Source organism: Oenanthe melanoleuca, chromosome 3 (genome assembly GCF_029582105.1).
Source record: "Oenanthe melanoleuca isolate GR-GAL-2019-014 chromosome 3, OMel1.0, whole genome shotgun sequence".
Classification (NCBI taxonomy): Eukaryota; Metazoa; Chordata; class Aves; order Passeriformes; family Muscicapidae; genus Oenanthe; species Oenanthe melanoleuca.
In genome coordinates, this window is record NC_079336.1 from 10384720 (window position 1) to 10412051 (window position 27332).

At 39.3% G+C, this 27332-nt stretch overlaps 2 protein-coding genes across 6 annotated transcripts in view; one reads left to right on the forward strand and one right to left on the reverse strand.

The window, feature by feature from the left end:
* Positions 1-3978: 3978 nt before the first annotated feature.
* Positions 3979-22856, reverse strand: GEN1 (GEN1 Holliday junction 5' flap endonuclease). 3 transcript variants are annotated; one of them, XM_056487113.1, is made up of 15 exons: positions 22624-22798; positions 21715-21827; positions 19718-19915; positions 18058-18244; positions 16547-16723; positions 14369-14479; positions 12400-12473; positions 11820-11911; positions 10872-11022; positions 10719-10755; positions 10537-10617; positions 9609-9739; positions 8708-8769; positions 8030-8173; positions 3979-7811 (listed from the first exon to the last, which is right to left on the reverse strand). In XM_056487113.1, the coding sequence occupies exons 3-15, from the start codon at positions 19876-19878 to the stop codon at positions 6418-6420; spliced, it is 2802 nt and encodes a 933-aa protein (XP_056343088.1). In that variant the 5' UTR covers positions 19879-19915; positions 21715-21827; positions 22624-22798; the 3' UTR covers positions 3979-6417. The 3 variants fall into 3 exon arrangements, with proteins under 3 accessions (XP_056343088.1, XP_056343089.1, XP_056343087.1); XM_056487114.1 differs by lacking the exon at positions 21715-21827 and having other exon boundaries at positions 22785-22856; XM_056487112.1 differs by lacking the exon at positions 21715-21827.
* Positions 22857-23062: 206 nt separating this feature from the next.
* Positions 23063-27332, forward strand: part of SMC6 (structural maintenance of chromosomes 6) — a 33192-nt gene continuing 28922 nt past the window's right edge. Inside the window, exons 1-3 of one of the 3 annotated variants that reach the window (XM_056487110.1) lie at positions 23063-23166; positions 24261-24409; positions 26280-26397. In XM_056487110.1, the coding sequence (XP_056343085.1) occupies positions 24266-24409; positions 26280-26397 (262 nt within the window). In that variant the 5' untranslated portion in view covers positions 23063-23166; positions 24261-24265. Of the gene's footprint in view, positions 23167-23353; positions 23605-24260; positions 24410-26279; positions 26398-27332 lie in introns of those variants that run through there. The other 2 variants (XM_056487109.1, XM_056487111.1) reach the window with 2 other exon arrangements.

Here is a 27332-nt window from a genome sequence, read left to right on the forward strand (position 1 = left end):
TTCTTTGGTCAGATTTTTAATACATTCCCTCTCTGAAACATTCATCCTGCCAAAGCCACTTGCTTGGGTTATATTCCAAATTACACTACTAGTTAATCACAATATACAAACTCAGGTCTTTTCCCCAGGCACGAGTAACAAGGCTGTAAGATTTCCATACAAGAGAGCTGTATGGATACCCAACTGGATGAGGACCCCCCAGTTTTAAAATCTCCCTGTCCACTGTCATGTCACAGCAGCTCCAAGTCTTTGGCTTCTGTGCTGAGAGGGGTCTGGCCATTGGAAAACACCAATGATCGTTGATAGCAATTTTTTCTGAATCTGTGCCTTACAGGTTCCCAGCACAAACAGTTTGATTTTGTAGTAAAAAAAAAAAAAAATCCCAAACTTAAATTGCTGTTATCTTCCAAGGTAAATAGATTATTACAAAGAGTATTTTTGCAAGATAACACCACTGTTATTGGAAGGAATATAATCTTGGTGGATTTGTACAGTTTTCTGCAAAAATTCAAACATTTTCAATGCGAGAGCCACATGCCCATTTTACATAGTTATTCTTCACCTTATCAGTGTGGGGAGAAGAATGTCCTCTCCGTAAGGCCTCAGTGGTTAGCTGTTGATAACAGAACAAGCAAAGAATTAGTGGCCTTTTAAAAATTTTTATTAAATATGCTAGGTTGTTATACAGAAATCAACAGATTATTACAGGATATTTTTCATCCCAGTTTCCAAACCACCAACACCAGAGATTACAATGTGGAAGGTGATGGATTAGAAGGTTCTGGATAAAGGTTTCTTTGGTAAATAGAAACTTGGCCTTTGAAGCTGAAAAAGCCACCACCGACCCCAAATAGAAAATGTCACTGTTCATCATGCCTGCTTTATTATTATATCTCAGAACCCTTTATCTATATAATTATTGTAATGATTTCTTCTGGTATTGCTAAAAAGAATATTTTTAAAACAGAACAGCAGAATAACATATTCTATGAGTTTTACCCATTACCATACTAAAAACCATAGCAGTCAGCAACTGACTGTAATAGGGGGGGAAACAACAAAATGCCATCAACTGAAAACATTATTTCTTTAGAAATCATAAACAAAAATAAGGAGGCTATAACTTTTCCCAAATATCTTTCCTGCAAATTCTAAGCAATCTGCAAGAATAAAAGGGATTTTTAGAAAGGGAAACAAAGTGACACCCTCTTTGATGATGGCATTTCAGTAGATGCCAGAACAAAGGTGTATTTCTGCTCGGAGATGCATGAGCACAAACCCATGACCTTCCCTTGGACCTCACTGATAGGAAGAACACCTACAAACCCCATACACCTCATGATAAATAATAAACACAGAGAACACCAATCACTACCTGAAACCATGCTGTAAAAGCTTGGTTTCCTTCAGGTTAAAAGGCAATAGAAAGGAATAGGTGTTGGGAGTAGATGTTGGGAAAGGAGTAGAAGTTGGGCTGTGCATGCTCACTGTAAGTTGTTGTAGGAGCCATACACAGGGAGGACAGTTTGGCTGGGTTGCTGATCTGCATGCCTTGGGCTTTCCCAGGAGGTTACACCAAATCTGGCAACACAAGTGCTTGGGAATTCAGGATTCATATACGTCCTACTCTACTGTACTATTTCCTGCTCTTCTGTTACATTTCCTAAACTTCTCCGTAACATCAGCATCACCTTTCTCAGTTTTTTGATAACTCCGAGGCAAAGCCTTTACATCCTCATGTACCCTCCATATTCTTGATGTGACTGCCAGCCAAAGACAGCCCACATCACAGCTTAGGGCAGCACATGTGAGCTGGCTGCCCAGCAGACTGTCAGCAGAGCCACTGCTGATTTCTTTCCATCAGGAAGGCATGGCACTAATTAGCAGAAATCAGACTCTGTTGAACATTTCTAACTGGCAGGTCTGATTTGGTAAAAGAAAAAAAGGAAAGAAACCATTCAATAATAAAAAAAACTAGCAATACATTTAGTCTGGAGATAAAGTCCTATGAAGCCCCTGTACATTAGGTATGCACATGGCTGTCACTCTTGAAGCCCTTTGTTCCACTAAGCTCCATGTTTTGGGGATTCTGAGTTTGGGGCTCTTTCCCACCCAGCTGTAGATCAAGCAGCAAATTTAACTCTCCAATGCATAAGGTTCAAAGAAAATGTTTACAACATTTTGCAATGAGCCAAGAGAGAGAAAGGCTTAAAGGCTAAATCTGCTCTGGGACGTGGTTCATGTTGGACTGACAGTCTGAATTCAGCTCAAAGGGGCCACAGATTTCATGGTTTTGAGGCAGATAAAACTAGGACTGTTTCTAGGGTTGGGCCTATCTCATCTGTCTGTTGTTATGTGGTGTCACTGCCAGGGCAACACTGAGATCTTGGGATGGAGGACTAAGATAGCATGAAAGGGTTCATCTAGTTTGCCCGTGAAATTATCCAAAACAGACCACACTCACAGTTCTTTCTACCAAAGGATACCCAAATCTTACCACAGATCCAAACTTTGTGAAAAATATTTGGTGAGAAACTAGCTGGGCTTCTAGCTTAGCTGCAGAGGTGCTCTAGCAGAGTAAAATGCATTTTGTAATGAGATGTTAAAATAACAAATACAAATAACAAAAGATATTAAAATAACAAATTGTTATGAAAACAACAAATGTAAAACTACTTCTACATTATGCTGGCATTTAAAATATTTCTGATTAACTTCTTTTCCTTAATTGATTTTTATTCAGGCAGCTAATGAAAATTAAATATCCATCAGGAATTTTAGTAGGGCAAGCAGTTTTTAATGAACAAGATTTTCAAAGGTATGCCCCTTTCTCCAGTTGTCCTCAGCCTCTGAAGTGGCAAAACATCTACAACTTGGTCAAGGGAAATTGGGGCAGGGGTGGAGCCAAGGCTTGGGCTTAAAAAAATCTTAAAGTTTCTTATGTGATTAATCTTAAATTAAATTCAGTACTGATATACTATAATGATGTACTACAATACAGGATACAGGAGCAGAACCGTGCAGAGTGGTTCTGTCACCCATGGTAATTTTGTTTTCTTGGAACAGTTAAAGTGTTTTGTTTCCTGAAGGAAAAAGCGCCAAATCTAGCGCCGAGTTTACGGTTTCGTCAGCAGCACTTGGGTTTACAACAACTCCCAGTAATATTCTAACTGCAGTTTCCTTTTATCTGCTGCTATAATATGGCAGGGCCTGACACCTTTTTAGACATGAAAAGACTATCTTGTCTCAAGTAACAGCTGCCATTAGTCTCTTTCACCACTCCATTTCCAAGCATCTCCCTCGACACAGGAGGACAGAGACAAGGCTGTGCAGATCCTCAGAGTTAAATAAATCCCTTCTCAGCTTAGGAAATTTCTTGGTTAACTAGCAAAAGATTCATTGTGTTTGTTAGGCAGGTTCACATGTAGGTAAGAATTTAAATAATCTCTACCAATGGAAAAATGACAATGGGATACAGAGATATCAAGAGGTGGTCTTTTAAATTATATTTTTTTCTAGCTCTCTATGTATATATTCCATGTAAACAGCAATTAATTTTCCTCTCTTGTTGATTGAGGACCTGAAATAATGAGTTACAATCCTAAGGAATGCCAAGTAAATGTTTCCATTTGTCAAGCTATGCTGAACAAATGAGCTGCATTTAATGTTTAATATTGTTTATAAGTGGAAATAATATTTACACTGCTAAGACAGAACCTATGGCTGTGCTCTATATCTCTGTGAGCATCATTGAAGCTAGAGGGATGCCAGCAAGAGTGACAGATCAGGTAAAGCACTCAGGCTAGGACAGCAGTTGTGCAGAAAACCTTTCAGAAAAGGACTTTAAGAAAGATAAGCCCTTATATGCCCCACTTCCACAGTAGCTACATTTTTATTACTTTGTATGAAGCACCCTGGTAGAGCCTATTGGACAGATCAGGACAGATGATAAATGAAAATCTATTCAGGCTCATGAGGTTGATGTATCAGTTGATTTATTCTCACAAGCAGTTTAACATAATCCTGGAGAAACATTCCCTGCAGAAGAAAGTTACATTACATCCCCTCAATTTATTTAAACATCATTCTCACAAGTGTGAGAGTTTGCAAAGCAGTCAGAACAGTAAAAAGCTCCAAAGAAAAATCATCCCTAACATTTAGATTGAGTAAATTACATAAAGATGAGAAACCAAAAAAAATTTAAAAACTGTAATTACTCTTCTGTAATGAATCACAAGTTTAATTCAAGCAACAGTCACCCCCACTGATAAATGTTTTTATTTACTGCAGCTACAGCCTAAATAGAGGGAGCATTCTACACATTTTTCCCCCCATCTATTGCTGCTTCTAAAGTAGTGGCAGAAGACTGGAACAAAATTTGGATGCATTACATATGAAAAAATTGAAATTTTTCTGCTTTTCATGCTTGAACTTGTGAAACCAAATTAATTAGCAGGAAAAATCAGCAACATAATATTTTTTTCCTCTGCAGTTCTTAATATCTTGTATCTTGTTTCTGACTTTCATCATCCACAAAATATGAACTTGTCACAACTCTGACAGTATTTTCATCTCCTCATCCATTAAAGCAGTCATCTCAAGAAGATTTAGAAAACAAAGAAAATTCCCTCCGAAAACCACTCTGGCCCCTCAGATTAAAGAAAGCTCTAAACCACAGAAATCCACACATTGTGGGTGAAATTGAATGATCCCCCCAACAACAGAGCACATTCCCATGCCCTGGGAGGGAACAAAACTGAGTGCATTCACATGATGTTGGTGTTTTTATTGAGAAAATTTAAACCCTTGATTTCAACTTCCAGTATTCAAAATCATCAGCAAGGAAAAAAAAAAAAAAAAAAAATCATACATAACCAAAAATGTTTTTCCACAAAAAAACCACTCAGATCTCTCCATAAGGAATGGTCCCTGCTCATGGCATGGGGGTTAGAACCAGATGATTTTCAGGACCCCTCCAACCCAAACCATTCTGCCATGCTATTAATCTCTCCCTTTAAAATTCCCAGGTGACTCTTATTCTCCTTCACAACACTATTCTTCCAGCTACCCTCTCACATCATCTGGGTGCATAAGAGTCTCTAGAAGACAAAGACCATCTTCAAAACAGAAAAAAACTTCCAATATTTCTGACTTTTTTTTTCCCATTTCCAGAATACATTTCTCATTTGGAAAATCAATTATAAATAATTTTTTTTCCATCTTCCCACGGAGTAAACTAAGAAATTACCATTTTGGCTAATTACAGACTATATTAGCTGTAGGCTACCTGTCTTCCTTAGACACATCTGGAATTCAGCTTCCAAACTTGGTCCTTGTCCAAACTGACATTTTCACTAAGGCACAGATATTCTAAATTTCTCTTGATAGCAATATATCTTGGCAAGAGTTGTCTTCTTTCTGGCTGCACAGAAAAAGTTACTAACACCTAAATACAAACAAGGAGGCATTCCTGCAACAGGCAACTGTTGAAGACATCAGAGATTGCTTCTATAATAAAGAGACAGGAAGAGCACCTTCACAATTATAATTGTATTCAAGTTTCCCTTTTTAAAAAAACCCTAACATGATCTTATTCAAAGAACTCTCAATATAATAATTAGATTTTCTGTAACTTAACTTTCACTCTATTATGAAGTGAATGTTAGATGGGATTTCAACCTTCTTTAAGAAAAATTGCCCTAATTAAATTTAAATTTAATTATATTTAATAAAAACTGTCATGAAATTTCCTTAAATATTAAATATGACAGCTACAACACCATGTCCTTACATGGCTTATTCCATTCTTTGGAAGAGGTACACCCCTGAAGAACAGCTTATTATGGGGCATGGCAGATACAAATTTAGCTACCCTGTGAAGTACATCTGCTGTGTGTCTCTATCTGGTCCTTCAGAGATGGTCAACACAACCAAAAATACAGGATTTCAAAACCCATTTCAAAACTTGCAAAAATTAATTAGTGGAGAATGGAGAATTTCAGTTTAAAAATGCTGCATCACTTTGTCTTATTAGGAGAGTCTAGCAGCACTGCAGGTGCTGTTCTAGTAAGTGGTTTTATAAGCAAGACAAAATCTGCACATTTGGTTAGAAAAAAACCCTTTTTCTTAAATAAATCTTCCTCATCCTTGCATACTGTATCCTGATGCTTATGTAACAAGTTCAGAATATAAACACACCCAGAACAACTTGTACTTGCCTACAATCAGCTGGGACTTTTGGTAACATTTTAGTTCTGAACTTCACCTCCAATGACAGCACTTCCTATTCATCAAAACTCTGTCCATATAAAATTGATACATACTGCAGAAACTTTGAGAAAGAACTCCTCAAGAACTGACAGTTAACCAATAGTTAACTGATAATTAATTGCTATCATAATCTATTTTATGGAGAACCTAATTGATTTTGATTCTTCTTTTCAGTCTTTCAGACAGGGGAAGGGGACTGTCTGCCCACGCAGAAGTCAGAACAGCACTTTTGTCTTGCTGTGTGGGAGAGCCCAATCTTTCAGTTGGTTGCTCTGGACTTTGGGAAAAATTAACTTCCTCTACAGAGGATGGTTTTAGAGATACCTGCCTTGAGAAACTATTAACAGCTTCCTTTACATTAGTGGTTTTCTTCTTCCCTTTAATTAAAAGGGCTGAATCACTGTTTGTCCTTTTACTAGTAACAACACTGCTCCTTTTCTTTGTAAAACATTTTTTAAACTGGCCAGGGTTCAGTTGCCTTTTCTGCTGGTCATAAACCAGGATTTTATCCACATGCCCATCATCACTGTCTTCACTAGAAGAGCATCTGTTCTGACAGACACTCTTTTTAGAAGAAGCTTTCCAAGTAGTTTCAATACAAGCTTCTTTAATGTGACAGCCAGTTGCATGTGCTGGCTTTTGAGATGCTGGAAGCATTTCACATCCAGGATGAAGAGTCTCTGTTGCTTGCCCACTGAAGGCTAGACATGCTGCCCCACTTATATGGGTTTTTTTTTTCACCATTTCAGCCAGGATGTCAGCTTTTTTGTATGCATCTTGATATATACGTACGCTGGATTCAGTTGTGGAGCTTTCTGATAGAACATTTTTACTTTCCTGCACTAGGTTATTTAACTGACATGAGGAAGAGACATGATTTCTATCAGGATTCAATGTTTCTTTTGATTGTTTAAAACAATTCAAAGATTCCAGCTGCACTAAATCTTCAGAAAAAGGCTGTGATGAAATGAGAGCCTTCTTAAGTATTCGCTCGCTTAAAGACCACTCCTGAAGTTGTCCCATAGCATCATTTGAGAACAAATCATCTTCACTACCAGAATGCATATCAGACTGTGTAACATCTGAATATTCTGAGCTGTTTCTTACTGTTTCATGACTTAGTGGGTGTGAGTGTTTTATGCATGTGGTGAAGTCAGCTGCTGGATCATGGTCATCACCTCCATGGGCTGGTGAAGTGCTGAAAGAGGTTCCTTTCCCATCAGCACTGCTCAGTTGCAGACCAGCTGGTACAGAGGAAGAGGATGACATCCCTGAATACTTAGTGCACTGTGAGGGCACAGATGAGTCAGCAAGAGCAGCTGCTGATGCTGACACATGAACAGTTGATGTGCAGGAAGCTACATCTTTTGACCCTGTACTTCTCTGCTGTGTCCGATCTTCTGGGGGAGCTTTTGTATCTGACAAGGAGTGCTGCCCAGGAAGAATTCTGTATGTAGGCTTTAAATTCATTTGAGACAGAAGACTGGTAACTTCATCATAAGCATTTGGTAATATCTTTTCTTCTGGTCTGTCTTTCTTTTCTGAAAAGAAAAATAATAAAAGTGCACTTTGAATAGCATATAAATCACAGTTCATATTTTTCAGTGTAAATGTATAAATAGTAGGATTAAAGCATGACCTTATCATGACCTCACTCTTACTTTGGCATGATATCATTCATGAGTGGAAGAAATATTTTTTGCTTTTTTGCATTCTGCCAAGACACATAAATTCATAAGAAATAAGCTTCTTGACTTACTTTTCTGTTTCTTCTGAAGAACTTCTGACTTTTCCATTTGATAGAGGGCAACAACATCAGGATAAGCAGCCTGAAACAAAGACTCTTCTTCTAGTGTGACTACAAACAACTCCACAGGCTCATCTTCTGGCTCAACATAATGTTCTGAAAAAATAATGAATGTACTTTGTATATACTGAATGTCACAGTAGGCAATGAAAAACCAAACAGCAAAGATTTGAGTACAAAGAAGGTACATAAAAAGTCAAAAGTATAATATTTTAGATTTATCTACAAGTAAAGTCTTTTTCTTCCTGCCAGCATCCTGGCACAAGTGGACACACTACAGGGAGGAGACTGGTAGCACAGAAAAATTTCTGGCTAAAAAATAGTGACAGCTTCAGGTACATAGTGAAATAAAGTATGAAGTACACAGGTCAGGTTTTATTAACATGTACCAGAAAAAGTAGCTGAAGACCAAGTCCCTTGCATTCTAGGTAATTTTTTTTTTCATTTAAAGCATTGCTTTTTCTTTCAGGATAAGTGAAATTTGATGCACATTTCCTGTTATTTCCACAGAACAGTTTCTGGTCTTGCCCACATTCCATTGCCTCAGAGTGTTGCCAAACTCATACTTGTTAAATCTTGATTTTTCTATGAACTGTTTCATTCCATAATGTACATAGAAACCAGACCCACCTGGTTTTTGCCATTCAATTTCAAAACAAGGAATTCCATTTTTAATACGTGTCTTAACAATCCTGTAAAAAGAGAAAGTCCATTAAATGACTTAAATCTAGACTTAAATCTAAAAATATTTTAAAATTCTAATTTGGAATGATTTAGAGAAAAAAAAGGGAGGCAGGGAGAATTTGGGTTTCATTTGGGAAACAAAACCATCAGATAAAATGAAAATAAGTCACAATTCTCTTCACAAAGTGTCTGCCAACAGACACTGTAGATTCTAGAAGCTGACTTAAGTTTAAGGAAAGATTAGATCCTTAAAAAATAAATTACATTGAAGGCTGACAGAATAAGGAAATACTAATTCTGGCTCAGTAAATTCCCAAGTAACAAAAATCTGGATGGTGGGAAAATATTCTGGGAGAAAGTAATTACATGCTTATTTTGCTTTTTCTTCCCTGCAGGTCCATTTTTAGTAACAGTATACTTGGCCATTTTTACATTCCTAAATGTAGCAGATCTGAATGAAAAGCAGTGTTGACACATAATAATACAATGACAGCTGGCAGGTCTGATAAGCAATCAGAGACTATGGCTGGATTTGCAGATGCTCATTTCTAAGCCTGAACTCTGATTTTGAGACACAGAATTAAATTACATGTCTGCTAAGAACCTGAGCAGAGGACCTAGGCAGATGCAATGCAAAGGAACAAAAAGCAAGCATAGGAGAACACAAGCACTGCCAGTTAGAAACTGCTCTATGTATTACTTTGTGCAGCAGTGGTAGGATTGGTGCACTGATCTGAATTTTTACCTCTATTCAAAACAACTTGAAACAAAGATGGAAGAAAACTTTGTGTTTTTCATCTGCCAGCAGAAGTAAACATATTAAGTTCAAGAAATCAAGCTACATTACCGTATTGCCTGCAGTTGTTTTGAGTCAATGTATCCAGATTTTCTCTGGATCATATCATAACGTGTCAAAAGTGCTAACAGCTTCTTACAAGCATAATGTTTGGTCCATTCCATCTTCTCTGAAGCAAATAGCTGTTTGTATAAAAAAAAATCCCAAACTTTAAAACATTCTTTATTCTGTTAGGTATCATGCTTAGATAGTTATGTAGTTGGGACACTGGGCTATATACTTAAAGTATCTAGGGTGCTTTTACACATTAGTGCAAGGCTCCACAACACCTCACTGCCAAGGGAGGGAACAGCCATCCCCAGCAGAGCACACTCATCAGCTGTCAGTGACCAGCCAAGGGAACAGTGGTGTGGTGGCAGCAGCAGGGGTAAAACAGTTGTTAAACACCTTGTCAGACTGACATCAGCTCTACCAGGAGCTGTGAAAATTACAGATTTCATATGTAAGACAATGAACATGGATTTTCACTAAAGCCACTTTAACTGTGATCTGCTGTACTATCTGTATTTCTTACACTGTCATCAAACCTAAAAAATGAAACATTGTAAAAGATCTGCTTTTGCCAATAAGAAACAAGTAAAAAGCCTTTCTAGAAAACAAGGCTAATGCGCATATATTAACACCTTCACCCCCACCTAGCAATACTGGACAATGAAAAAAAAAACAAAAACATGTGAGTTTTCTCTTTCTTCCAATTTTCTATCTACCTATTTACAGCAATTTATTTTTTCCAAAGTCTTCAATTTTCAAAACTGAAAATTCAGCTTTCAAAACAGCAAGGTATATTAAGATATAGTAGCAAGATTCTTTAATTCTTATTTCAAGTAAAATTACCAATGAGCACACAACTATCACAGATGCCTTCCTTAGTAATAAATAAAACACTACAAAGTTGAATATTCAATATTTTGATATATACCTGAAAGGACAATAAATCTGGCCTTCGACATTCCTTTATGTTGGTCAATTTATTCTTGTTCACAAGAAACTCTTGGATAACCTTGAGATAAAACATAAAAGAGACAGTTTAAGAGAGAGCAAAAAGCTGAAATTTAAACTAATTGATTGAAACAATTGATATTAAGTAGGCCTGTTTGTTACCTCAGAAAATGGAAAGCCCTCACAACTCTTGGCTTTTCTGCAGGTAAAAGCAAATGTGTTAGGAACTGAGGACAAATGGCAAAAAATGGAGAATCTAAATGCTCACCCATATGAATGCAGGGAAAAGCAATTAAATTTTCAGGTCATTCCTACTTTCTGATACTGTCCTCCACTGCATTTGCTTGTTTCACTTGCTCCCACTGATGCCATGCACAAGGGCAGCAGTGTTTGGAGTCCCTGGGTTTGCAGCATCTCATGTTTTCACAGAATTTACATCCATTGTGCTCATGTTCCTTGTAAGATCCTATAGCAACAGACACAGAGAGTGAGCAGAAAAGGGGTTCCCAAAATCTCCAAACCTATAAGGCCAATATTACAAATACAAAGCTCAGAACACATACTAATGTGATGTGAATAGCAGCTGTAAGCAGATCTGAATGCATTAGCTGCATTTATAGATCTACAGTGAAAAGTGAAAGAGACATGCAGGCTTCCATTTTTCGGAAGATTTTTCCCTCAACAGTTTCAGATCTTAAGCTGGGAACTTATTATCAAAAAACTACAGAAGTAATCTATGATAACCTGGAAAACATATATGAGTAATATATTTGAATCAGGCTTTTCCTTCACCATACAATGGACATGAATATGTTCACTGATCAAAGATGATACCAAAACCCTTGGGATTAATTTATTTTTGAGAAAACATCACCACAAACCTCAGCAGTGATGAGATTCAGTCCTCTTGATGTAGGACCAATTCAAGCAACTAAAGAAACAGTTGCTGGGCAGTATAGAGTATAACATGCTGTCTTTACTGATCATGTTAAAAAGGCAAATATCTGGGATCCCTCAACAGCATTGTGACAGCATTCCATTTGCTGTCAACTAGTTTCACATTTGGAGAAAATAAGTCCCAAGCCTTAGAAGTGTTTATATAAGGGTACATGTATACAATATTGAAAATGTGAAGATGGAAGCTGAAAAGCTTTTTTAATGCTAGTAGAAAAAACCCCATAACCCAATAAAACAAAAACCATCACCCCACAAAAAAAGCAAACAATTAGGCTAAAAGTACAGCTCAGCACTTTTCACACTGACCTGGATGGTGGCACTCTGAACAGTGAATTACCCTTTTAACAGCCACAGGTGGATTATCATCATATTGAAATTGTTCCTTCCACCGCTCAAACCTAAAAGGATGATGTTTAAAGGATAAAGAAATATTTTTCACTTTCACATTTAAATCACTGAAAAATAATCTCTTTATACTTCTCAAGCATTTATCCAAAAAACAGTTTTTCAACTTATGAAACAGGGTTCTTTTACAGTATTTCTAGCACTGACACACACATTATGATAACAAATATAGAATGCACTTGGTATCTCAAATCCTAATCCATAACCCAATTAGAAATCAGTATTTCTCATCAGCCCCTAGAACTTTCACTCCAATATATCAACTTATACCTGCTAGCTCAAGAGCAAGGAGCTGGCAATGTTTACAAAAAATAAGACTTGCCTAGCAAAACACTCAATCCCCTTAGCAAACACAAGGTAAGGAATGTGGTAATATCCTCCCTAACTGAAGTACTGCAAATATTGTCTTGGAGCTGAAGTACATGCTATTAAGTCTTTGAATAAAAAGCACTTACTTTCCATTTTAAAATTTCCATTTTACCTTTGCAGTAAATTTTGACCTCGCAGAGTCTCAATTAACTTTAAAGCTTGTTCCTTCCCTACTCCTGGAACCCCCTATAGAGAAATATGAAATATTTTTAAATTACAAACAAAATACCACCAAAAAAAAACCATAGTGTAGAGAAATGACAAAAAATGATTTCAGATGTTGAGAATAAATTGAGAAAAATATTTTTGACCAAGTTTAAGGGCAGATTACAGCTGTACTGCCAGTGTAACACACAAGATGTTCTTATGCTCAACAGCACCTCAGATAGAAAAGGCAAAGAAAGAAGTAGAAATCAATAATAAAGTAAAAGAAGTTCAATTCAGAATAGAGAAGTGAAACACTGGTACAGGTTGCCCAGAGAGGTAGTAGATGCCCCATTTTAGAAATATTCAAGGTCAGGTTGGAATGGGGCTCTGAGTGACCTGGTTTAATTGAAGATATCTCTCACTGCAGCGGGGTTGGACTAAGTGAATTTCAGAGGTCCCTTCTGACCCAAACTACTGTATCAGTGTATGATTTAAAACACACGTATTGCTTTCCAGTTCTTTCCATCTTCACTGTATTTTGCCAAGAATCAGTACACTTGATTATAAAGATTGTATCAAGTGTACTTCCTACAGCACCATTACAAATAAATCTATATATTCAGCTGTAATGGCACAACTGAATACATACAACCATTTAAAATAAAACTACATTTCAAACCAAGTCCTCACTGGACTACAGTCAGACATTGAAGTAAAGTCAGATATTCAGCTTCTCCAAAGAAAGCATTATTTTGATGTATTTTCAAAAAATAAGTGCAATTATAGTGTGGCACTCTCATTTATCTGTTCTGCCAATCTCCATTCCCAATGCACTCCCATAATTCAGCTTTCTTTACATGTTTCTGTTTTCATCTACTTTGTTGAGCTGCAGTAACTCAAAGGACCTATGGACATCACATAATTGTGACACTTTAGGACTATGTAAGAACCCGGCATATTAGGAGCTGCTTTGCTACAATAACCACTGATTATCCACCGATTTTTTTTTACTCCCTCTCTTTACACATTGGTAACAAACTATTTAAAGATTTCTACAACAGAAGCAAAATAAAAAAAAAAACCAACAACAACAAAAACCAAAAAACCCAAGACAAAAATAATGAAAGGTTTGTTTTTTCCACAGTATCAATTGTTTAAAGGATAGTTTTATCAAACTGAGACTATTTAAGAATAACTAGATATCCACTGAAAGCCTGAATGGGAGCAACCTTGGCCTGAAGTCACAACATGATGAACTGCATGGAAATCATCCTACTTCTTTTCCCTTTCAAATAGCCATTACAAGCTTCTGTTCAAAGTCTCAAAAAAAAGAATTCAAAAGTTTACAGGAAAGAAAGAAAAAAGTGAAATAGTAATGAGCGAGATTCCTCTCAGTTAATTAGGTAAATTTCCAAATAGATCACTTTTATTCTTTGTAAATTACATATTTACAAGCAAAGGAACAGGGATACGTACAAACCGCATCTGGAACTGCCTTTACTAAAAACTACCGCTTAAACCCATCACTAGTAAATCTTCCAAAGAGAACAGACAAAACCATTTTTTCTCATTTTCCACAGTTCCTCTGCCAAGGATGCATTTGTATGTGACTTGCTACAAAGCATCCTCATAAACAATGGAGATCTCACACCTTGGCTCAATGTAATCAAAATCTAAACTTTTGCCTCCACCTCCGTTATAGAAAAGGTTTGGAACAACACAGAACAGTCTTAGGAAGACTGATGTTCATGAACCATTTTGAGTATCTTTAGCCTTTTACAAATAGAATTTAAAGTGACTTACTACACACCTTCTACTGGATCTCAGTAATCATGCACTGCATAAACTTTCCCAGCATGCACATCTCCCTTGATACACTTTGTTGTTTTTCAAGACGGTGTAAGTACCAAATAAAAAATAATTATATTGCTTACCTTTGGAAGATAATCACAGCCCAGAAGAACTGCTAGCCCAATCAAAGACTCTCTGTCACAACCAAGTTTCTCTTTAATAGAGGACATTGTGTAACTGTCAAGATGTGGATCCTGCAAGAGAAATTTATTGCATATTATTTCTGTTATATCAGGGGAAGAACTGGGATTGCTTACTCCACACCTGCAGGAAAGGGGTCTACCCCATAAGAAGGGTTTAACAGGAAAAAAAAACAAACTTCCATTAAAATTTATAATGTAATGCATGGACACCACATGAACAAGCTCTAAAATTTCAAGTACGGGCATCAACTGTAGAAAGAAACTAAAATAAGCCACGAGGTCCAGCATACAGCTGGGTAACCCTGTTACATGATGGGTGAGCAAACAGCTCACAGCTCAGGCACAGGGTTACAGTGGATGGGGTTAAATCAAGCTGGTGACCTCACTCAAGGAGTTCCACAGGGCTTCTATCCTCAGTCCACTTCTCACCATCTTCATTAACATCCTGAACTTGATACCAAAAGGGTTAATTCAATTTCAGGACTGGAAGGAATACTAAGTTTACCAACAACACTAAACTGGGGGGAGTTTTTGACTCCTTGAAGGGCAGAGAGACAAACTACAGGAGTTTAACAAGGGGAAGTGCTGGATTCTGCAATTGGATGGGGCAACCCTGGCTGTGTGCACAGACTCAGGAAAGAAAGCAGCACTGCAGAAAGGGACCTGGGAGTCCTGGTGGATACAGAGCTGAACATGAGCCAGCAGTGCCCTGGCAGCCAGGAGGGCCAACCCTGTCCTGGGGACATCAGGGACAGCATCACAGCCAGGCAAGGGAGGGGTTGTCCTGCTCTGCTCTGGGGAACCATCTCCTCAAGTGCTGGGACAGTTTTGGGTGCCATAATTTTAAAAATACATTAAGCTATTAGAGAACATCCAAAGGAGGCAAAAAAAGATGATGAAGGGCCTTGAGGGGAAGCATGTGAGGAGTGGCTGAGGTCACTTGGTCTGTTCAGCCAGGAGGAGACTGAGGGGACACCTCACTGCAGCCTTCAGCATCCTCACAAGGGGAAGGACAAGGGCAGAAACTGATCTCTGATCTTTTCAATCTGGTGACCAGTGACGGGACTTGAGGAAGCAGCATGAAGCTGTGTCGGGAGATTTGGGTTGAGTATCAGGAAAAAGCTTTTCACCCAAAGGGTGGGCACTGGAACAGGCTCCCCAGGGAAGTGGTCACAGCACCAAGATACACCTGACAAGAACAAGGTTCTCAGGCACTTGGTGTGACTCTTGGGGTGTCCTAGGCAGGACCAGGAGCTAGACTCAATGATCCTGATGAGTCCGTTCCAACTCTACAATTCTAGGTGTTTTTTACTGTTTACTACCTGTAGAAAAAAGTGTGACAAAACTAACATCAAATGCTAGTGGCTGTACAAGTTGTTTCAGGAAGTGACGTTTTTAAAATGCAGGTAAACATTTCAATGTACTACTTAAGTAAAATAAAAGAGAAATAATAAAAACATTACCTAACATATTAAGCATAAGGTAAAGGAATATTTGAAAGGTAAAGGAACTCAAATACAAAATGAAATCAAGATTAACATGAACTAAAACACAGACCACTGCCTTCTTCCTCAATCACTACAAAAAAGTCCCCCCACAAGCCAACTAACCAAAGTGATCCATTTTGCTAGAACAGATGCCCCTGACAGATGCACACTCAAATTAATTTTTTATGCTGACCAATATATATGTAACTAAGTACACCTGAAAGAAATTGAGCTTGCCTTCACTGTTGGTGATAAATTACAAGGAAGCTGAATGAAAGAACCAGGTCAAGGAAGAAGTCAAACATGGTGTCATTAAAGCAAATAACCTTCCATCAACCCTAATTAATTTTTAGAGTTAATTATTTGTAGAGCATTTCTTCTATTCTATTGATTTTCTCATATCTCTGAAGTATTTCTCATCAAGTCTTTCAGATGAACTTCATTATAAAGTAGTTTTCTCTCACAGTGAATCAAATAAAATGCTCCTGTCTTAAACATACTACTTTAAACAAATCCAACTACTGCAAGGTAAGTTTAATAATATACAAATATTTTTTTCAAGTGCCTTCTTCCTATTTACATTTCTGTAAAGAGTCTACAGAAAGGGTGGGAACAGGGTGAGGTACACTACCTTAGCATTCATGGCAAAGTTCCTATAAACTGTTTGAGCTCCATACAAGAAAACATCTCCATCATTGGTAATGCAGCCATCAACAAGTCCTTTTGCATTTAGGTAGGCACACATTGCCTCTGCTTCTCCAGCTGCTTGAACCCAAGGGACACCTAAACACTCCAACAGTTCAAGACACTAAAAGGAGGAACACAAAACAAAAGAGGTTGAACACTGAGCTATTAAATTCACTTACTAGCATGCATTTTCTCAGACACAAGTGCATATAAAAACCACTACTGTTGCTCCACCTATATAACACTACACCAATGAAAGCACTACTTTAGCAAAAAATAATTTCCTGTAACAGTGAAAAGTAAATGTCCACAAAGAGCTAAGGATTAATTACAGGACTTGAACACAGCATGATTAATGGCCACTCCTTCACAAAAATCTTTAAACTTTGAATAGATATTTAGGATATTTTCAGAAGAGTAGTAACAAAGGAGTATTTATCTTTGAGAATAATGCTGTTTAATCAAGCAGTAATGCTGAGCCAGAACAGACATCTTCCAACAGGTGCCAAACTCCCCAAGAATATCAAGCAGAAAAGTACAATGCTGTCATCTTACCAAGACTGGACCACTGTACAAATATTTTATTTTAGAATTTAAGAATAAAATATGAATTAGTATGTACAGTCTAGTAAAGCTCTGAGTGTTCATAAATTCTACTTCATAAAATTTTGAATAGACAAAGATGGTTAATGGGGGTGGGAGGATACAAAGAAGTATAGATACTAACACCATAAAAGAACAGCAAAGTTAAATTTTGCAATAAATCCTCAGTTATGGTTGTCAGTCACAACAGCACAACATGCACAGGGACATACCAATGAGAAAATTATTCTGACACCATTTCTCTTCTATACCACTTAACAGATGCTGTAAGGCCTGACTTCAAAGGTACACATTCCTTCAAAACTCAAGCTATTGTTTTACATTTGTTGGGTATAAAGCTGTGAGACACTGAAATGTGAGGGGTCAATGATTCAAACAATTGGCCATTTGCAAAAGCAGCAGGTGCTTTGCTGAGGCCAAGTTTGCACCCCCCAGCCAAAGAGGAGGAGAGTTTTTGGGTGTTTGTTGGTGAAACCTCTCATCCAGCATGCCACAGGGGTGCACACCCACCATGGGAGGATGTCCACAACAAACCAGCCTTTGTTTACCAACAAGCTGATTTTTGAGCTGGGTGAGGCCAACAATAAACAGATCCTGTGAGGTGGGATAATGCTTTTTATCTTGCCAATTTCCTCCTTTATACAACTGGCTCAGGTGTGATGTACACAGCAATCATTCAGTGTCATTCCACCCTAATCTGCCTCGAAGGAATCTATTAACAAGCACCTCAGTTACCTGGCCCTTCAGGGGTGAGTTGTAGCAAAAGCTATCAATTATTTCACGTTCCTGTATTTAATTTGGTTAAGATTTCTTTCTATCACATTAAAAATACTTAAATACTCAGTTACTCACCTCTTTTAATATGGCTTTAAATAAAGATCTCCCTGTCCTTACAGGTCCAGCTTTTTTTGAAGGCCCATAGCGCATCTCATTCCTCTTGCTCATGGTGTCTGCTTTCAACCTGGGGGCCTCTCCCTCCATGACAAATACAAGTTTAATTCCCATTGATGTAAAGAAAGAGAACCGAAAAAACAGGTTTCTGCAATAAAGCAAAGTGTTCCATAAGCTGTACTATTTGTGAAGAACTGATTTCTGCATACATTTTCTTTATATCCCTTATATTTTCCTGAGCTTACCACTGGAAAAATCCTAGCACTGTCTTTACTTCTAATGATTCTCTCACCTCCAAGCTAAATATGATCTGATCTATATTCCTGTCTTGGGCTGAAATTGTCCTATTATGAAATTGTAGCAGCTTTACAAAATTCTCAAGAAAATACCACATAAGGACAAGAAAGATCTTTTTCAGGTGTAAAGACATAAGCAAATTTAAAAGCCTTAATAAAACTACATTCAGTATGCAAAATCTGTCTTCAAACACATATTTACATTGATTCTTTTATATCAAATATTAACCCTAAATCTATCAATATAGGTACATCTGAAGTGACTGAATTCCGTAGTATTGGACAGACTTATAGATAACACTACCATGCCAATTTATTTCATATGCAAACCAGCACCACTGAGGGGTGGAGTTTTACAAGGCTGCAGTAATAAATATTTGGCTACAACAGTAAAATTAACAGCAGTCATATCAAACAGCATGTGCATTTACCAGTAACTCCAGTACCAATCTTTCAAAAGGAGTACATCAAACACTTACATCTCTTTGATTGACATGGAGAGACCATTATGCTAGATTTAATCTTGTACAGTTACTACCAGCAAAAAGCAGTAAGCTGATCTTTGAGGCCAGTTCTATTTTCACAAATTGTATTAAAAAAAAAAAAATAAAAAAAAAATCAATCAATACAATAAGTTACTGCAAATACAAATTCTCAAACAAAAAAAAAAACTAATTTTTCACTGTCTGTAAACATTCTTTTGGTAGAAATCTGTTCAACCCATTGTCTTGCTTTGGAGGTCTGGGCTGATGCTTCCATTTCACTGCACACAGGACATCCTTATAAGAGTGATGTAATGACTTTGGTCATGCTGTCAGTTTTATAGGTAATTATCAATTTGGATTTGTAAGTATAAAACATTTTAAGACATCATTTGCAGAAAATGCTCAGATTTTGTATCGTGCTGATATTTCATATCATGCTGAATTCAACAGAAGTCACAGGAGTGTATAACACCATCCTGTAACTCAGTGTTCTGCACTGGTAACCAACAACAAGCACTGATGAAAATTTGTGTGTTTTCATTTTTGTTAGCTCTGTTTGAGAAAATAGTGTTTTGAAATTATAGATGCTGAGACATGCTCATTCCTTAGGTAAGTCATTTAAATTAAAATGCCTGAAGAGTGATTTAAACATATTTAATTCAACATGGGGGTCTACTTAGAATTAACTTCAAACCCTCTACACATGTAGCCTAAGTGATAATTGAATCAAAACACACTCTGCATTTCAGAGCTACTCTTAGAATTCTACTGAATAAATAACATATTCAAATTATACAGCTCCAAGACTTTTGGTTCAAATCATTTATATGGATACCATACCTGAGATGTGGCTTGGTAACCACTCCAACCATCTTTTTAACAGTCTGTGCTTCACAAACCCACAAACTTAAATCAACAGCAAGTGTTTTCCCTCTGAGACTACTCATGTTGACAGGTTGTCTCACAGGCTCAAGGATTTGCCACAGGTAAGTCACTCCCATTGTTTTAGCTTCCTTGTTGTCAGAAGGTAGATTTTAACTGTGAAGACCAAACAAAACAAAGCAGTTTCAGAATATGACATGAAGCAAAGTATTATGACTCTGAGGTTTAGAAGATAAATATATTTGCCACTAGAAGTTCTACTTTTATGAGGCAAGAACACTTGCAACCAAGTCTTTTAAATGTAGTGACTCCAGTTCACAGGTGGTTTATTACCTTATCAAAATACCTTATTTGGACCGAATAGTTGCATTACTAATAAGCTGAACACAAACAAAAACAAACACAGTTGAGGAAAAGAAAAAAAAAATATTCATTTCCAAGTCTCTCATATGCCTTACATAAACACAATCCAAGTTTTATTAGGAAAAAACCCCATAGGATTCTTAAGAGAATTACTTCCTGATTTTCTTTTCAAATAGAAGTAGCTTGAAGCTATTTGAGGAATATTTACAATGACAACAGAATTTAAGTTTTCCTTGCATTCCAAGATGATACAAGAAGGGTCAATACCCAGAAATTCTGTCTTGGGAAATTCAAGCTGGAGTTCAGGAAAATAAAAGATGGTATTGCTGCATTGGTTGCTCACAGGTTGCAGACATTTTTAACATCCAGCTGGCATACTGCCCTGCTTTAATCCAATGCTGATGGAAGCCTCTCTGAGCAGGGAATCAGCAGTGACTGGCACTGAAATTTGGGAAGAACTCCAATGCATTATTAAGAAGACACAATATTAAGAAGGTGGCATGACTTTATTCTGGCCCTGGATGCCTGGGGAATAGCTCCACCCAACATGCACACCTGGCTCAAGACTGTGCACCTCTCTCAGCCAGGGATATCCACATTCATCTGAAAATTGCTATGTTTCTGAACAACTTTCTACTTAAGGCAGGCACAGAGCTCCAACTTACTACTTCAGGCAATCACAGAGCCCTTAAAGGGGATTTGGGCAACTTGCTACTAAGCTCTCAACATGATGACTTCTGAATCTCCATTCCAAACAAATACTCTGGCATTTCTAACACTGAGGGCAGAAACACACCAGTGTGTAGGTTTTCACTGAGTCAGTTTTGGTATTGTGTGACCAGCACTACCTATAATGCATTAGTACTGTAAGTACTTAAGAAAACACACCCACTAGGAGGTGCATTTCTTGGTCTTATGTGTATTTACTTATACAGCTCCACTCTCCATGGTATCCTATTACCACACTCATTTTCTTCTGTTTTCATTATTCTTCTGGTTTTCACATCTTGCCAGTTTTATACCAGGCCTCTAGCATATACTCTGCTTTCCCCCCTCACAATAACAATTTATTCCTCCACTGTCTTATGGTACAAAGTTTGTCTCATGCTTATTTGTTTCCTCTCTTCTTTCCCAATAGTAGAATATAAAAACCAAATGCAATCTGGAATGTTTTGTATTTCTTTCTGCTTTTGACACTACTGTATACTCAGATAAATTAAAATGCTCATTTGAATAAATCCAACTAATGACCTACTGGTGCTTGGAGATCTGCTTAAGACACATGAGGAACTAAGCCACTGTGTGGTCTCTCACATTTAACACCACAGTCTGTCAGAACAGCAAGCCTGCCTTTGGAGGGTGCATTCTTTTATACTCTAATTCTGCTTTAAAGCAAGGCAGCTATTCAATTCCAGGCTGTTTTTAAACCATGTCCTAATGTTTAGATTTACTTTCAACAGAATTTAAGTCTCTAATCCATTGCTTTAACTACTACAATCACTCAATCTCATTTTAGTTGTATGCATACAGAGTATTGCTTTTGTTGTTATACGTCAAGCACATAAAATTTGTTAAAAAAAAATTAAACATACAACTATATAGTACAATCTTGAAGTCCAGGATGATCAGCTTCTCTGATGCACAAGGGAATATCCAAACCTTCCCAAAAGACAAGCACAATAATTCAGCTTCAGTGAGAGAACACCTAACAAAGAAGGGAGATATCTTTTTGGTATTATCATTTGGTTTCTGCTAATCTGCATCAATACAATTTCTTAAAAAACAACTGTGTTAATCAGTTTCTAAATATTGTTATGGAGTGTCACATGGTACTTAATTAATAGGAAAGAAATACACTACAAACACCTCATATTTGGTTAATTACAAATAATTTAAAAAATACAAAAATGGAATACTAAAAAAAAAAAGGCCATCTTTTTAATAGTAAAAAGTAGTTATTTGAGGACTAAATTTTTCATATTCCATTGAATACATATCGAAGGTGAGTTACGAAGACCTACCAATCTTTAGTCTTTTTTTAATGTATTTCTTAGATACTCAAATTTGGATTCCGTGTACAAACAGCTCAACTACTCACATTAATGATCTGTCTACTCGGATTTTATTTAAGAGCTCCGTTCATCACAAGCCTCCAACCCTAGAGAGATGGCGACTTCCAAAGAAGCAAGACTGAACCTGATTTATTTTCACATACTAGAAATCACTGAAGATAATTAACAGTAAATATAAACACTCCCCTACAAAACTTTCGCAATATATCTTAAGGCCAGAATGCGCTAAACCTATAAATCTTTTATGCCTTATATAGTGTTTTAAGGCTACGTTCTGCTCTACTAAGTTTTTTACACAGCTAGAAATGTCAGTTAAGTAAAAATAACTACAGAAAGCATTTAACGCTGAAATTCAATTGACACGGAGGTACTTTCACACATTACCAAGGTAACTTGCAAAGACAGCCAAGCACATGCTTTATGCCTCACCCAAAAGCAAAACACGGCGGAGGAAAGACGAAAGCCCAAACGCTTTTAACAACTCTCCCTCTCTCTCTGCGTGACCCCAGCACAGCTTTGCCAATGAAGCCGAACAGGACAGCAGTGGAGTGCTCCAGTATTTGCAGATTCCCCTTGAAGGGCCTACAGACCTGCGGTGCCGGACGAGCAGAGCCCCGAGCAGCCGCGGCCAGCGGAGCGCCCGGACGCAGCGTTTGAAACTCCCGCCCCGCTGCGCCCACAGGAACGGGCGTGCCCGAGCTGCCCTGGGCCGCTCAGCGCCGGCTCGGGAGCGGCTCCCGCCTCCGCGGGGACCAGCGGGAGCGCCCAGCGCCGAGCGAGCCCCGCCGCGCCGGGCCCGGCCCGCCCGGCTCCCGAGCGGAGCGCTCCGCCCCGCAGCCGAAAAGGCGCGCACGGAAACGGGCCCGCGGGGGGCGGAGCGCGCAGGCGTGCACTGGCGGCGGCGGCTCTTCCGCCCGCTCCGGCCCGGCCCGCCCCGTCCGCCCGCCGCGCGGGGAGCGGGAGCTGTCCCAGGTAACGGGCCGCGGGGCGGGCGAGCGCCGAAGGGAGGGGACACGAGGGACGGGCGCCCCGTGCCGGGCGCAGATCCTGGCGGGCGCTGTCCGGGCGCGCCCCGCTCTCTGGGCGGCTGGGAGGGAGGGACGGGAGGGCGGCCTGGCGGCCGCAGGGCGGGACAACGGCTGCCGCCCGCTCCTCCCGCTGCCCCGGCCGGCGCCGCGGGCGCTGGCGCAGGTGGCCCCGCGGGGCCGGTTAGCGGTCGGAGCTGGCGTTTGTCACCCGCTGCCCAGCGTGGGCGCCCGGCGGGTGTGAGCGCTCCCCCGGGTGCCTCCTCTGCCGGCGGACAGCAGCAGCGGCGGCCGCCCGGCCGCTCCAGCCCCCGAGGGACCCGTGTCCCTTTCCTAGTGGATGGGGGGATCCTTCCGGGTCATGCTGTGTTGGGAAAAGCTACAGGTAATCGTGGACTTGAGGGGATTTCTGCCGCTCTTTCGTTTTCGCTGTCCCTAGAGCAGGCAGAGCTGCCCTCTGTGCCGCAGTGCAGTTCTGGGCACCTCAATACGAGAGAGAGATTGAGATCCAGTGGAGGGCTGTGAAAGATAGTGAAGGGGCTGAAGCATCTCTTCTGAGAGCAAGGCTGAGGGAGTTGGGCCTGTTCAACTTGGAGAAAAGACTGCTGAGAGGGGACCTCAATCTGTATGAGTATCTAAAGGGAGGGTGTCAAGAGGACGGACCCGGCTCTCGTTGGTGGTGCCGGGCAATAACACTAGAGGCACAAACTGGTGTGCAGGAAGTTCCACCCGAGCGTGAGGAGGAATATCTTTACTGTGCAGGTGAACACGAGCTGGAACTGATTGCCCAGAGAGGCTGTGGAGATTCCCTTACTGGAGATACTCAAAAACTGCCTGGACACAATCTTGTGCTGTGTGCTCTGGGATGACCCTGCTTGAGCAGGGAGGTTGGACAGGATGACCCACTATGTTCCCTTCCAGGAACATTTTAATATTTGTTTTACCAAAGTAGATAATTTAGTAGGTCTGTGCTATCAGCTGTGGGTATGTTGTCACCTAGAACACTGAAACCTATAATATTTCATTGCTTTAATTTTTCAGTACTCATGGGTAAGAGAAAGGAAGAAAGTGTTTTAAATCCTGGGTCCCAGAAAAGGCAGAGAAAAGAATACACAGATGTACATAATGATGAAGCTAGTGATGAAGAAACTTTAGATCTCTCACCTAGAGGTAGTCCCTCTTCACAGTCGGTAAGTAGCTTAAAAAGTCAGAGACAAAGATATAAGAAAAGTTCTGTACTTATTGAAATAAATGTCTTGAATGTAGGCATCAGTAGAACAAAGATAAATGAAATTAGGCAGGAGGCTATTCTTATTTCTTTTGGATCATCAGTTATAATAGTCAATCATAAAATAACAATATTCTGATTTAATAGAAGGAATACTTGTGCAGTTGTTAAGTAAATGAAGGGAATGGGTTTTGATAGAACTATGGTATATTTCATTTATGGTTGTAGTAAAAGCGGGCAAAGTATTTGTCTAGTAAAAGAAGTGCCAAATACTTGTTTGTTTTGCATAGCTGGCACTTTCAGATGTGTAAAAAAATCTAGTGTTTGAAATGCAAGTTGTGATGGGAAAGAAACTTGAAAACTGGATTATTATTTTTTTAAAGCTTTTCTTTTAGTAGTTGAATTTTAATTTCATAGAAGATTTTTGAAAAATGATTTTTGAGATTGCAAATACTGTCTTGTGTATTTAGACTGTACATTAGGAAACATTTCTTTACCAGTAGTAAGACACTGGACCACGCTGTCTGGGTGCCAGGTGTGCACCAAAACCACTCTGTCACTGCCCACCTCTCCTGGGCAGGAGAGAGAAGATAGAACAAAAGACTCATTGGTTGAGATAAGGGCAGGGAGAGATCATTTCCCAGGGGCTGTCATGGGCAGAGCAGACTCAGCCTGGGGAAATTAACAGAATTTATTTACTTTCAAGTCAGTATTTGAGAGATTATGAGAAATGAAACCAAATCTTAAAACTCCTTTCACTCCTTCTTAAAACTTCCCTCCACCCCTTCTTGGCTCATCTTCACTCCCAATCTTCTTCTCCCCCCAACAGTACAGGCAGATGTTGTCTCTGCCATTCCTTCCTCTTCAAAGGGAGGATCAACACTCATCCTGTGCTCCAGTGTGGATCCTTTCCACAGGATGCAGTCCCTCAGGAACAGTGTGGGTCCCCCACTGGGTCACAAGTGCTGCCAGCAAACCTGCTCCAGTGTGGGTTCCTCTCTCCACAGGCCAAGGGTTCTGCCAGGAGCCTGTTCCAGTGTAGACTTCCCATAGAGTCACAGCATCTTTTGGGAATCCACCTGCTCCAGCATCTGCTGGATGTTCTCCACGGGCTGCATGGGGATCTCTGCTCTGATGCCTGGAGGACCTCCTGCCCCTCCTTCACTGACCTTGGTGTCTGTAGATCTGTTCCTCTCACAAATTCTCACTCTTCTCTGGTTGGTTGCAATTGCTGCAATTGCAATTTCCCTTTCCTGACTTAGCCTGGAGCCACTACCACTGTTGCTGATGGGCTCGGCCTTGGCCAGCAATGGGTCAGTCTTGGGGGTGGCTGGGCAGTGGCAATGGCTCTGTCAGACATGGGGATGCTTCTGGCAGGTTCTCACTGAAGCCACCCCTGTAGCTTCCTGCTCCTGCTACCACAACCCAAAGCCAGTACAGCTGCCTAGAGAGGTGCTTGGTGCCCCAAGCCTGTCAGTATTTACAAGATGTTTGGGCAATGCCCATAATAACATGCTTTAACTAGGTCAGCCAACTGTGTGGATCTCTTGTCTTAATATTTTATGTTGTATTGATGTTCAGTTAGTAATAGGGAGAGCTGAAAGTACTATGTGTGAGGCATCAGCTTTGGCAACTTTCTTTTTATTTTACTGTATAACTGCTCTGTAGCAAGTGACTTTACACATTGTTATGAAAATCCTCTGTTTCCTTGTGGCTTGTATCAAGCAATGATTTATATCATTGTCATTTTAATTCTCATTGTGCTTAAAATATATAAACATAATCTCATTTAAATGCTGACATAACTTGAGTTTTAATTGTTCATTCTTTAGCCTGATGGTGAAGTTGGGATAATAGAAAGTATCCAGCTGAAGAATTTCATGTGCCATTCAAATCTGGGGCCTTTTCAGTTTGGATCAAATCTCAATTTCGTTGTTGGAACCAATGGAAGTAAGTATTTATTGCATAGAGTCTTTATCAAAGAACACTTCTGTTAATATGCAGAAGATGTAGTTGTCACCTTTTGAAATGAGTTACCACACAATGTGTTAAAGGCTGGTGAATTAGGTCCTAAAGTTGGAGATTTTTGCAAAAGATAATATGAATGTAGTATTTTAATATCTAAATAATGCATACATTTTTATTTGAACTAAATGTACTTATATGTTTATTATTAAATGCACAGTAATTGTCCATGTGCCTGCAGTGCCCATCACTGAGTTTGGAGGAGCCACAGTGATTGTAATGGGGGTTTGAAACACTGCTGATAGTTGAAAAATGCTGAACTAGATCTGAAGCACATTCAGTAATAACCTGCTTCCTGATGGTTTCAGCTGCCCAAGGACATCCAGAATTTTCCAAATCAGTTGCAGTTAGCCTGGAGGAGGGGAAGGTGTGTGCTCTGCAGGGTGAAAGGTGTAACTGTGAGCAGCTGCTGCTAGAAGGCGTGCAGCCCAGGGGTGAGGGGCGCTGCGAGTGTCAGGGCCAGCAGGTCCCTGAGGTATCCTGTCATTTAGCATTCCTTATCTTATCTTATCTGCCATCATTACAGAGCACTTCGAAGGATAACCCTAGCCCCAAAGGTGATAAACAGCAGAGCAGGGAGTGCATGCTGTGATGAAGGTGTTACATAATGCAGCTCTGAGAACCAGCGTGACTCTGAAAGCAAATAAATCAGCATTGTGATCCACAGCTATTAAACTAATATCATGAATGCTTACAGCAATTTGTTTTAGCATACTCTGCTCAGTTATATCAACCCTTTTGAGCCACACATTGGGTGCTAGAAAGACTGTTGTCATTTAATCAATGACAACTTTTGGCAGTTAAATACCATGCAGCCACTCACTCACTTCCCCATGTCCCCCAGTGGGATGGGAAGGAGA